General features: G+C 52.0%; 1 protein-coding gene across 7 annotated transcripts in view; it reads right to left on the bottom strand.

Annotated features, from left to right (window-relative positions):
- Positions 1–850: 850 nt before the first annotated feature.
- The window catches only part of CCDC12 (coiled-coil domain containing 12), a 49,092-nt gene continuing 37,226 nt past the window's right edge, over positions 851–12,716 (bottom strand). For 3 of the 7 annotated variants that reach the window (XM_022573320.3, XM_089918107.1, XM_089918106.1), the window contains 6 exons: positions 6,029–6,108; positions 4,544–4,714; positions 4,348–4,409; positions 4,068–4,102; positions 2,951–3,027; positions 851–2,853 (listed from right to left, as the gene is read on the bottom strand). In XM_022573320.3, coding sequence (XP_022429028.1) covers positions 2,768–2,853; positions 2,951–3,027; positions 4,068–4,102; positions 4,348–4,409; positions 4,544–4,714; positions 6,029–6,108 — 511 coding nt within the window. In that variant the 3' untranslated portion in view covers positions 851–2,767. Of the gene's footprint in view, positions 2,854–2,950; positions 3,028–4,067; positions 4,103–4,347; positions 4,410–4,543; positions 4,735–6,028; positions 6,109–12,716 lie in introns of those variants that run through there. The other 4 variants (XM_089918104.1, XM_089918105.1, XM_022573321.3 and 1 more) reach the window with 4 other exon arrangements.

Below are 12,716 nucleotides of genomic sequence, written 5' to 3' on the forward strand. Positions count from 1 at the left end.
CCAGGCACTGAGGGCCTCCAAAACCAAGGCTCGATTTCACCTGGCTTGTCAAATACCTCCAGGGCAAAGGTCAGGCTTCAGCATTCTGCCACTTCTCTTACCTTTTGGCCTGAGTATTCCATACTTTCTTGCCAGATCATTGATGCATTTAAAAAGCATTTGTCAATATTTATTTACCTAGTATTTTTAGCTGTTTTCCAAGGGAAGATCAGTTCAGGCAACCACCTTACCGAGATGCCAGAAACAGAAGTGATTGCTACTCCTTCTTCAAGTACCTTTTTTCTCCAGTTTTCTTTTCCCAAACGAATTCCTATCAGCTAAAGGACAGCTACCAGTACGTCAGGGCTCTCAACCTATCCCCTCTCTCTCCTTCTTTCTCTCTCTCTGCCACCTTTTGGATCTTCAACTTTACTTCCAATTTATTAATCCCTTCTTTGACTATAAGTAATCATTTAGCTCCTCCAGTGAGTTTCTTACTTTAATAAACATTCTTGGGCTTCCCTGATGGCTCAGCAGTTAAGAATCCACCTGCCAATGCAGGGAACACGGGTTCAAGCCCTGGTCCGGGAAGATGCCACAAGTCGCGGAGCAACTAAGCCCGTGCGCCACAACTACTGTGTCTGCGCTATAGAGCCAGCAAGCCACAACTACTGAGCCCGCGTGGCACAACTACTGAAGCCCACGCACTCTAGGCCCTGTGCTTCGCAACACGAGAAGCCACCGCAATGAGAAGCACGTACACCGCAACGAAGAGTAGCCCCCGCTCTCCGCAACGAGAGAAAGCCCGCACGCAGCAACGAAGACCCAACGCAGCCAAAAATAAATAAATAAATAAATTTTAAAAAATAAATAAATAAACATTCTTTATTTCCAAGATTTCTAATCAGTTGTTTCTTATACCAAATCCCTGTTCTTGAGTTGTGTGAGATCAAAAAGTCCCTCTTTAATCTCACTGGTGATAAAACAAATGCTCATTTTAAAGCCTGTTAGGATATTATCGTTTTACTTTCTTCAAGTAGAAATTCTCCCACTTGTTGGGCTGCTGGCCATTCTTTATGGCACTGGATTTTCTCATGCATTTTATAATTTTTGAGTGTCCCTCATGGGTGATAGTTTTTGCTTTTCTCTCTCCCTGCAGGGCCGTTGTTCTATAGGGCACACAGGGCTGCAAATGCAGAAGCAAACCTTTCATTAACTCTCTGGGCTCTCATACAGTGGGGATATCCTTACTCTGGTGCTGAGTGGCAGCCTAGTTGCCAGTCGCAGGTGTCTGAGTCCTACACTGCCACAGACAAACATCCTGCTTCCAACTGCAATCCCAGGAGGTGGGGGCATCTTTTCACCCTTTATTCCTAGGAAGGGAAGCCCAGCTCTAGACCCTGGCTATGCAGAGAGAGCCTGGCTCCAGTCCTGACACCTGTGGGGCATGTCTGATCCCTGTCCGTTGTGGGAATCAGTCCTGGCCTTGTCTCACTGCTCACCACAGCAGTCAGCCACCTACCACTTCAGCCCTTACTCATAGCTGCCAGTTTCTGCTCCCTTCCCAAGAATTATCTTCTTAGAGGAGTTGCATAATTTTAAGTTAAACCATTTACTTTATTGTATGAGTGACAGTCTGTGTGCACATACTCCCTCAACCTCTACTGCCCGAGTCCTCAGCACCGTCTACCAGAGCTGGGCCATTGTGTTCCTAGAAGCTGGCACGGAGGGAGGAACACACCGGGGTGACTCAGGGCAGGGGCGGGAGGCTCAAGGGGAAACGATGAAGGAAACTTAAGAGTGTGATCATCCTGGAGGAGATGAAACTCTAAATGGTCACAGGTACCTGGAGTCAGACTTGTGGCCAGCCGGTCATTCTGGAGAGTCAGCTCCACAGAGGAGGCTCACGGTCCTGAAGCCAGGACCTTGGGGACCCAGGGTCCAAGACCACCCCCGAAACCCAGGCTACAATACCCCAGTCTTTAGCAGAATGGGCCACCCTCCCCCATACAGGTGCCCTGTGCCAGGGAAGCCAGCGTCTAGCTCTGGCCGGTGAAGTGGGGAGATGGGCTGCTGGGGCTGTGGGTGGAATGTGAACGAGCAGCGCCAGGGGCCCCGAATCTGTAGTGGCCCAGAGTCGAGGCTTTGCCAAGGCACAGCTCACCCCCTTCATGGGCCCAGTCGCTTCCTTCTCACTGCGAGGGGGTCCACAGAGGACCAGGGTGGGAGCCTCTCCAAGGTATCCCACAAACTACTCTAAGGCCTATCTCCATCACCCACGGATTTTGAGATGATCACCACTGACCAAGGACTGGACCAGAACCTGGACCCAGAAGGTCAGGCCTGGGCCTTCCCCACCCCTCCAGCCTCAACATGTTCAGCCCAACACAGGGCTTACTCATATTAAACATCACCTCTGCAGCTGCCCCGTCTTGGGGCCCAAACCCAGAGTATCCCAAATATTCAGGAGGTTTCTGCCATACACAGGGGTCTGCTTGTTTCTATTTCCAGACATTAAAAAAATTCAAAATAACATATATATGTAGAGATACAGCAAGCCCACAGAGTTGTTGCTGGCTCTGCCCCAACTCAGCACGCTGGGGACCACTCAGGAGACAAGGAGCCGACCTCACAGCATGGGGAGGGGTGGGGTTCAGACTGCTAGGCAGGGAGTCACTGTTCTGAGGCCAAACTGGAGGTGATGGCAAGCCCAGCCCCGACCCTTGCCCAAGACCATCCTCCTATAGAACAGGCCTGAAAGGCGGGCGGCGAGGGGATAGGGCGTGCCTCAGTCGGAGTCACCAGCCTCTTGTTCGGTGGTGGTGGCCGCCACTGCAGAGGCCAGGTTGTCCTCCTGGCCCTTCAGCCTCTCACCTGGAAGGGTGGCAGACAGGAGGAGTGGAGAGGGGCCGTGTGTTTGCGCCACCACCCAGAGGGCAGGGAACGCTGCCTTACCAGGCCCCGCACTTACGGATCAGCTCGGCGATGGCCCTCTGGGTCCGCTTTTCTAGCTTCTCCAGCTTCTTGGCTACATCTCTCTTGAGGTCCCTGGAGCAGGGAGGCGGGAGGAGGCCGGAGGCTGAAGGCTGGCCTGGTGTGGCCTTGGGGCCTTCCCCTCCCACAGCCCCTCCGGCATCAGGAATCACACTCAGGTGCCTGAGGTCAGGATGCTCCTCCCCCCTCTCTTTCTGTGTCCTCCAAAACCCAGCACCAGCCAACCTTGCCAGTCCCAGTGAGGCAGGGACTAGCACCACAGACCCACCCAACACAGGGGACCGAGTCAAGGTGTACAAGGCAGATGGCTCTTAGGATCCTCTCTTTGTCTGTTCCCCTTGGTCTCCATCAGGAAGTGACTTGCCCTGGCCCGCTGGGGGTCCTGCTCCTCCTTCGACCACACGTTCACCCTCACCACCAGGAGCTTCCAGAAGTGCACACACAGCCTATTCCCCCTGGATCTGGGTTTCCAAGGACACGCGCCCCATGCTTTTGTTGCATCATATCAGACCACCTTCAGCTAGTGCCGTACTTGACACAGAATTTCAACTGAGAGGGAAATGGCTGGTACCTCTGGCCCAAGGTAAGGCGAACACATGGCCCTCTCTCACCCTCTTTCTCTGCCCAGTCAAAGGGGCACCATGAAGGATGAGCATCCCCATTTCACTGCAGAGGGAGCTGAGGCCAAAGGAAAACAGGCTAGCTGGTGGCAGAACTGGCACAGAAACCTTCATCTGCCCTTCCCACCGTCTTGCCTCTACCCTATGGCTCCCTGAACGGTCAGCCTTGTTCAAATGGAGCTCTCTGAGGTGGGGCGGGCCCTCATCCTTTCAGAAGGGACTTTTGGAGGGGACTGCTGAGCCCCCTCTGCCCGAGCCCCTCCCCACCCTTAGGTGTCATTCCCCGTCATGTCCCTCTCATTCTCCACTTACGTCCTTCTCGGCGCTTACTTCAGACATTAATAATCTCCTGTAGCTGTATGTCTACACTGCCTGCCTCCCGTTGCGAGGCTGGGAAAGGCCCAGCCGGAGCCCATGCCTAGCACCAAGAGTGTCCCAGTCAGTCTGCACTGGTCCTACATGGGCAACACTCACCAATCAGGCTTCCGGGGTGCGAGGTTGGCCAGGTCCTGGGGAGGGAGGAGACACATGTCAGGGCTGGAAGGGCTTAGCCCCAAGGGACGTAGAAGGCAGGGGACAGAGGTAGGAAAAGGGGAGAAAAGGGAGGAGGAAGGAGGGGGCTGAGGGGAAACAGGGAGGTAGAAAGGGAATAAAGAAGTGACGAGAAGGAAGGATGTGTGAAGAGAGCAGGTGGGAAGGAGAAAAGGACCCACAGAAGGAGCAAGAGAGGATGGGGACACCCCCAGGCGCTCACCACTTCCTCAATGATGGGCTCTGGCTTGGCGGCCTCCAGCTGCTCCTTCACCTTCTCTTCCACTAGAGGGCGCAAGACAACAACGGAGGCAGGTCGGAAAGGAGCCACCACTCTCCCAGATAGGCAAACTGCAGCCTCAGGTCCCTGGGAGAGTCTGGGCTTTCTTGCCCCACCTCTCCCCTTGGCCCCTAACTACCTAGAGGTGAAGATCCTGCAAAGGCAGCTCTGGAGGAAGGGCTTGGGTTTCTCAGGACGAAGGCAATCCGGGGATGAAGGAGGGCCAGCAGGCGGCAGCCAGCTAGAGTAGATGGAGCCAAGACCTCTAGCCAGGAAGCATGGGTGCTTCTCTTAGTCCCAGGATCCCCAGCTGGGAAATGAGACAGTTGCCTGGATACATCCAAAGTATGGTTTTGGGAAGGGCCTTGAGGACTGGCTTTTCCCATACCCTCCTGGGGCTCCTGGGCTCTGAGGACGTGCCCTAGGAATGGCCAGGGCACAGGTGGCATTTCTTCCCGTCCCACTCTTAGATCTGTGCTCCCAAGACCAGCGGGGCAGCCACCTTGAGGAGTCCTGCCCACGTGTACCTCCCGGCTCCACCCAGCTGCCAACAGCACAACGGGCCTCTGGGTGGCCTGACCAGGAGGGCCCTGACCCTGTGGGGACAGATGTCAAGAACAACAAATTTGGGCTCCATGGGCTTCCTCTAACCCCCCTCACCATTGTCCCGGGTCTCCTCATGGCCCCTCTGCCCTGCCTCACCTCCCTCCAGCCACAAGTGCTGACCCTGAGACATGGGACCAGTTCCCCGTCCCTGTCCTCTGTCCTGCCTTACTCTCCCCACCATGCCACTGCCTCACCATGGCAAGGCCCAAACCATGAAGCAGATCACCTGGGAAGTGTGTGAACCTCAGGGCCGAAGGAGATGGGGAGGCAGACTGGAGTGTGGCTGAATGCGCAACACTTTACTCTTTTATAAGATAAATGTATCTATTGGTTTATTACTCATATAATTAAAAATTGATAAAAACAAAGAATAAAAAACACGGCCAGGGCCAGAGATCTGCATGATAAGAAGCACCCCAGCATCTCTAGCGTGGATGGCTCTGGACAGGCTGCAGCTGGCCAGATGCTCCGGCTGCTGTGCAGCTCCCCACACCGTGGTGTGACTGGGCAGCCTCCGGGCCAGGCCCTTCATCCCACCAGTGAGAACACCTCTGCCCATCCTTTGTGCTCTGGCACTGCCACGCCCCAAGCTGGGCGGGTGTCTGCCTGCCCACTATTCTCCAAGCACCTGGATGGTCAGCCCGTCTTCAGCGTCTCTCACTCTGACCCTCCAAGGGCCCGCAGCACCCATCACCCTGCCCCTGCTGTCCAAGGGCCCCAGGGCCACTTCCTCTTCTCAGCCCGGAGAGGTCCTCTGAGGGGATGTGGCCACTTCCCTCACAGGCCCCTGGAAAGCCTCCAAGGCAAGGTGTGAGCAGGGCGGAGCGGGCACAACAGGCCGCTTCAGTGCCCAGACTGCTTCTAGTCGTGCCTCTGCCATGAGATGGTGACGGAGGGTCCTGGAGGCCCAGCTTCCAGCCCTGGCACTGCCAGTTATTCTCCAAGAGACGGTGACACCTGCCAAGGTGGAGGCAACCAACAGTGCCATGGAACAGAGGTGGAGATGCAGCCCACCTACCTGCGACTGGCTTGGCCTGGGGCACCCTTCTCTTCTTCAGGTCCTCATCCTCTGGGACATAGTTCCGCAGCCTGAGTTCCCTAAAGGGCAGAGAGAACAAGCAGAGAGAAAGTAAGGTGTAACACAGTCTCATTCACCTTATACAGGTTGCAGGTTGGCATGTGATGAAGCCATAGGAGCTGGCTACTTCCTGGACTTTCCTCTGGTCTCTCTGGAGAGGACCTGGTGAAGGGGGACAGCACAGGAACAGAAGCTTCACTGTGATAGGCTCCCTTCTCCGAGCCTCAGCCTCCTCATCTTCCAGTTAGCAGCCGGGCTGGGTGCTCTCCCAAAGCCCCACCTGCACTGTAGGTTCTCATCAAGGGCTGGGGTCAGGGGTGCACAGAGAGCATTCACTGGATGTCTCTCCCGCGTTATCTCCATTTGACAGTTACGGGAACTGGGGGTCAAAGAGGCTGCACCATTTTTACAGGGTCATACAGCAGTGGTCGCAGCATCTGAGACAAGGCAAGCTGTGACTCCAAGCCAGGGCCAGAGCTACTCCTAAAAGAGGAAGCCAGTGGTCGCCCTCTGGTTCCCCAAGCCCCACCTGCTCCTCAGAGCCTTCGTGCCCTGGAGCCTCAGCTACTGGCGGCAAGGGTCTGGTGTGCTGGCCAGCAAGAGCTGAGGGAACAGGCACGACAGTGTGCAAGGCTGGGAAAGCCACAATGCACCTGGACAGCCATGAGAAGTTCACATACCTCGCCCCTGCAAGGGGTTTTTTAAATCTACCAGAGCAGATCCCACGACCTCCTCTATGAAGGGGGAGCGGCCACAAGGAGCCAGAATGGCACACTGGGATTGACCAGCGACCGTGGTGTTGTTTTCCTCTTATTGCAGTCTCCTCGGGCAGGGCTGGCTGTACCAAGTGCTCACTGGAGGCCTCCCTGGCTCAGCAGCTCATCAAACCCCGACTCCCACACACAGCAGCCTGCCCGCAGGACGGGCCCTTGGCTAACTCCACAGGGTAGCAAAGAGAGAGTTCCTGGGGGCTGCTGCTTAATAAAGGCAAGACAGAGACACTGGGACAGACCATCTAGGCCCTGCGGGAGGCAGAAGTGGCCTCCCCAACCGGTTAGCCAGATGGGACTGGGATGTGGGTCCTCTTTCTTCCCCACTACCTCTTCTGAGCCCTCTCAGGACTGCTGGCGCCTCAGAAATCCTGGGAACATTTTCTCAACAGGAGACCTCCTGTGGTCTGTCATCTATGGAACCCTCTGTCTGTGCCAGGGAAATGTGTGGCTCATTTCTCCAGCCCCTGGGCAAGCAAGCTTTTCCAGAAGGGAGGCAGGAGGTGCCTGTGGCTACACAGTTAGCAAGTGACAGTGGTCTGAACTTGGGGGTTTTCTGACACCAAATCAGTCCCCTATTCACCAGCTTCACCTGCCCCCCTGCCCTCTGCCAGGGCCCCCAGGGCCTGCAGTCCTGGGGCTTGGCTAAACCTGTGTGCCTGGGAGTAGTACCAGCATGGCCTGTGTGGAGGAAGCCTGCTGCCTACTCCCAGGGTCTACCTCCTCTAAGGAGCAGGGACACCATCCCCTAATGCCTGGAGGTAAATGCCAGGTCACTAAGGCACTGGGAGAGAAAGTGGGGCATGATCGGTACACTGACTTTCGTTTGTAACAGGGTGGGGAGAAAAGTGGAAGAGAAACTGGGTGTGGGAAGAAAACTGTGGGGATTCGTGAGAATAAAAAAAAAATTGTCACTCTCAGAAACTGGCTCCAGGGTCTTGTAAGAGATCAGAGAGAGGAGAGTCTGGTGGCAGCTGTACGCAGAGCTCATAGCAGTAACCACAAGCACCCACACCTCCAGCACCCCCTGATGCCCAGGCTTCAGAAGACTAGCCGGAATGAGGGAGGACACAGCAGGAGTCACGGAGGGGCCAGAAGCAACAGGAAAGAGCAGCAGCATCTGGTGGGCTGGCTGCACAGCAACCACCCCCAGCACCCCCAGTAGCCCCGCCGGCCACTGTCCCCTGTTCTCCCCTAGAGCTGAGCACTGGTCAAGCACTCAAGAACACCTGGGTCCCAGTCACTGTGGAAGTGCCCCATGCTGGGCTCCGATTTTCACATCTGTAAACAAGAAGGCTATGCTGGGTGTGTCGAGCTCTGTCAAGCTAGGTTCAAGTCCTTCCCTGGTTCAGTCTGTTGAGAGATAATGAAGAGACTGACCCTCACTAATGTCCAATTAACTGCTCCTCCCACCCCACCCCTATTTACCACCAAATGGCAAAAGTCTCTGGAGAGGTCATGGGGCACTGGGTTCTGCTCTGGGGCCTGGCCTTTCTAACAAAGGAACAAGGTTTAATTCCCTCCTTCTGCAAACTTAAAAAAAATCTGTGTGAAAAAAAAAAAAAATCTGTGTGTTGGTGAATTACCACAGCAAACAAGGACCTGAGGGGCTGCAATCACAGAAAGAAGGGAAGTGCAACAAGGTGAGCCTGGCTTTGGGCATTTCTTTCCCCTTAAAGCACTTGTCTTTTTACAAGCAGAAGCTGAAAAGCTGAGAGACCAAGCAGAGCTTCCTGCGATCTCATGAGGCTGAAGAGACAAAAATTTGTGTTCAGTGAGAGGAAGCCTCTTCATCAGTCCTGAAAGGGTAGGTCAGGGTATCCATGTCTGCCAAAAGCTGGAATAAACTCCTTCTGGGGGAAAATAAACTATTCAAAATCCCAAATTATCTCTGGAACTTTTCATATGCAATATCCAGAATTCAATCAAAGCCAAGAGAAAAAAATAAAGATAACAGAAATGCACTCACAGGAGACCTAAATACTGGAATATAGTATCAGAAATGAAATGTACGTTAATTGAAATTATTAAAAGTTCAGGAAGGTATACCACAAGATCAAGAATTTTAGCAGAGGGCTTCCCTGGTGGCGCAGTGGTTGAGAGTCCGCAACAGGAGAGGCCACAACAGTGAGAGGCCCGCGTACCGCAAAAAAAAAAAAAAAAAAGAATTTTAGCAGAGATCTGAATTTCGGAAACTGTAAAAATCAATCAAATGGAAATTCTACAAGTGAAAATAGAATCAAAATTAATAAATCAATAAATGGGTTCAACAGCAGTGTGGATACTGCTAAAGAAAGGATTAGTGAACTGTAAGATAAGCCAGAAAACATCCAGGCTGAGGGACAGAAGTAAAAAAGTTGAAAAATACAGAAAATAACTTAAGAAACATATGGAACATGGTGGAAAGATCTAACATACATGTAATTAGAGTCCCCAAACCAACATTTAAAGAGATAATGAGTGAAAAATTTACAGAATTAATTAAAAACATCAAGCCATAGATTAAAGAAACTCTATGAACTCCAAAGAAAAGCATAACTAGGCAAATCACTGTCAAACTACTTAACACCAAAGACAAATTCTTAAATTGGACAAAGACACCCAAACTTCAAAGGAGAAACTGAAAATGACAGCTGATTTTTCAACAGAAGCCATGAAAATCGTAAGACAATGGAGAGATACATGGGAAGGGCCAAAAGTAAATAAAATGCCACACCAGAATTATAAGGCTAGGTTAAACAGCCTTCAAAGAAAGACTTTTCCAGATAAAGAAAAATTGGGAAGATTAGTCATCAGAGGATCTGTTCTTTAAGAAATACTAAAGGGAATGCTTTAGACTGAAGGAAAATGATCTCATATGGAAGCATGGAACTCAGGAAGGAATGAAATGCATTCCTTGAGAAACATGAAAGAGTAAATACGTGGGTAAATTTAAATGAATATTGACTGTATAAACAGTAATAATGACTTGTGGGATTTCAAATATAGCAACAACAGTACAGAAAACAGGAAGAGAGGCAAATGGCCTTAAAGTGTTCTGAGGTTGTGGCACTGTATGGGAAATGGTAAAATGTGACTTGTTATTAGACTTTGATGAGTTAAGGATGTATGTTGTATCGCTGTGGAAACCTCTAAAAGGGAAAGGAGTATATTATTAGCAAGATAACAGGAAGGACATGGAAAGATTAAAAACAAAAAATCCAAAAGAAGACCGGACTTGAGACACAACAGGAAAGCCAAGAAACAAACGGTAAGACAAGAGGGTCACGAGGTGGGCCCAGGCTGCCGTCCTGGGGGCTTCCCCCTGCAGAGACTGGAGCTGCCACAGCTCTTGGAGACTGGGTGGGATGTGACTGCACTCATCAGGCAGCACTGGCGTCTGGAATTCACCCTTCTGGAGGCCACTAGACCAAACGCTGGTTCTGCTATCCCCATTTTAGAACGAGGAAGCTGCTCGGGTGAGAGGGTACAAGAGCCTTGGCCTTCCAACAGTGTGACCTGGGTTCAAATCCAGCTTTGAAGCTTTTGAGACAGGATGGAAAGTGTCATGCTTTCATTGGCTTCCATATGGAAATCAAAGGTATCATTTCTCATGAGGCTGTGGGTGACACAGAATGTGGACATCAACACTGCACAGAGTGGTGTCCTGCAGAGCAAAGGTCAAATCGCCCAGGAGTGCTACCTTCCCACTCCACTCTGCTGCCCCAGAAGCCCCTTCCTAAACCCTGAGAGCTCTCTAACTGCTAGGAGGGGAATATGGCAGACTGTCCCAAAATGGGACGGTCAACCCTCCAAAGCCCAGAGAGTAACCCTTGAGTGCAGGTGGGAACGAGCAGCCCAGCAGCCCATGGCTGGGCCATGCCCAGCCCGCATGGCCTACCAAGCCTTCTCAAAATACTGCGCAAGCAGATCGAAAGTGGTCCTCGTGTGGCCCACAGGGTGGCAGGGACGCGCCTGTTTCTGCACATTGCACATCAAGTGGCAGGGCTGGCCAGGACATACCCCAGCAGTTGAGGCCCAGCCAAAGAACAGCCTACTACCTGCCTCTCCAGTATGTCTGATCTCCATGAACTTGGCATTGTTACTAGTAAGTCCAGGAGCCTGGCTTCTTATCTTACTGCTTATATCTACAGCCCTTTCTGCTCAGCACTAGGTGTGAAATGGACCTGGACTGAAATCTTCTGGATAAGGAAAGAAGACAGATTCCAACTGCACGGGCTTTTCCTACGCCTGAGGCAATGCTCAGACGCTGAGGAAATGTGAGCCGATCCCCAGCTCTCCAGGAGCCAAAGGCAGATGGTGGAGAGAGCCAGGCCAGAGAAGAACCAGGAGCCTTTCAGACTCCCCCGGTCTAAGGCTGCAAAACAGGGGAGTCCTTTGCTAAGGTGCTCTGGAGGACACAGACATTAAGAGCCCCCTCCTGGAGCTAACCCTCTCCTAGCGGGGAGAGTGCATCATGCAAACCCTGGTTATGTGCCCTTTGGCCCATATGAACAAGAGAACGCCACATGACCAAAGGGACAAGGAAGATGCTTTTTATGAACTTTTGTGTAATGAATGTCAAGATGTACTGTCAAACTGACATGAGCGAGGTGAGGAACACTAGTATGGCAGTATAGTGTGCTATCACGTGTGTAACAACAAGCATGTGTGTGGGGGGGTTGGGGGGATATATATCAGCATATTTGAATATCTGTGCACAGTCCGCCTCTGAAAGGAGCCAAGCAGCTGGCCCTCAAGGTGGTCTTGCAACTAGGAGGTTGGGAGTGAAGGAAGACTTTTTTCCCCTGTGTGTCTTTTAACACCTTTTGCGTTATGAATCATGAATCCTTTACATACTCAAAAAAATAAAATAAAATATATATAAAATACATAAAGATACACCCAGACATTACATGGATCATTATATAACCACTGAAAATAATGTCTGCAAAGGATTGTTCTGAACATACAACAGACAGAAAACAACAACCAAACGTTGACAATGAGGGACTTCCCTGGTGGGCAGTGGTTAAGAATCCACTTGACAGTGCAGGGGACAGGGGTTTGAGCCCTGGTCTGGGAAGATCCCACACGCCATGGAGCAACTAAGCCCGTGTGCCACAACTACTGAGCCCGCGCTCTAGAGCCCGTGAGCCACAGCTACTGAGCCCATGTGCCACAACTACTGAAGCCCACAGGCCTAGAGCCCGTGCTCCGCAATGAAGAGAAGCCACCGCGATGAGAAGCCCGCGCACCACAACGAGGAGTAGCCCCGGCTCGCCGCAACTAGAGAGAGCCCACGCGCAGCAACAAAGACCCAATGCAGTCAAAACTAAAATTAATTAATTAATTTAAAAGTTGACAATGATTATCTAAGAGTGATTTTTCACTTGGCTATTTTGAATGTGCCAAGACCTAGTTCAGACAGGCCCCTGCCCAGCTGAAGCTGCCATCACATCTGAGCCACATGGTCTGCACCTACTCCCACCCAAGACTCCACAGAGCCCAGCCCAGCTTCTCTAAATTTACAGGCTGAAGGGCTTCCCTGGTGGCACAGTGGTTGGGAATCCGCCTGCCAATGCAGGGGACACGGGTTCAAGCCCTGGTCCCGGAAGATCCCACATGCTGTGGAGCAACTAAGCCCGTGCACCACAACTACTGAGCCTGCCCTCTAGAGCCCACAAGCCACAACTACTGAGCCCGTGCGCCTAGAGCCTGTGCTCTGCAACAGAGAAGCCACCACAATCAGAAGCCCGTGTACCGCAACTAAGAGTAGCCCCCGCTCACCACAATCAGAGAAAAGCCCATACGCCACAACGAAGACCCAACGCAGCCAAAAACAATAAATAAATTAAAATAAATTTTTAAGTAAATAA

The sequence above is a fragment of the Delphinapterus leucas genome, chromosome 10 (assembly GCF_059928025.1).
Source record: "Delphinapterus leucas isolate spDelLeu-1000000601 "Yukka" chromosome 10, BTC_Dleu_Yukka2, whole genome shotgun sequence".
In the NCBI taxonomy this organism is placed as follows: domain Eukaryota; kingdom Metazoa; phylum Chordata; class Mammalia; order Artiodactyla; family Monodontidae; genus Delphinapterus; species Delphinapterus leucas.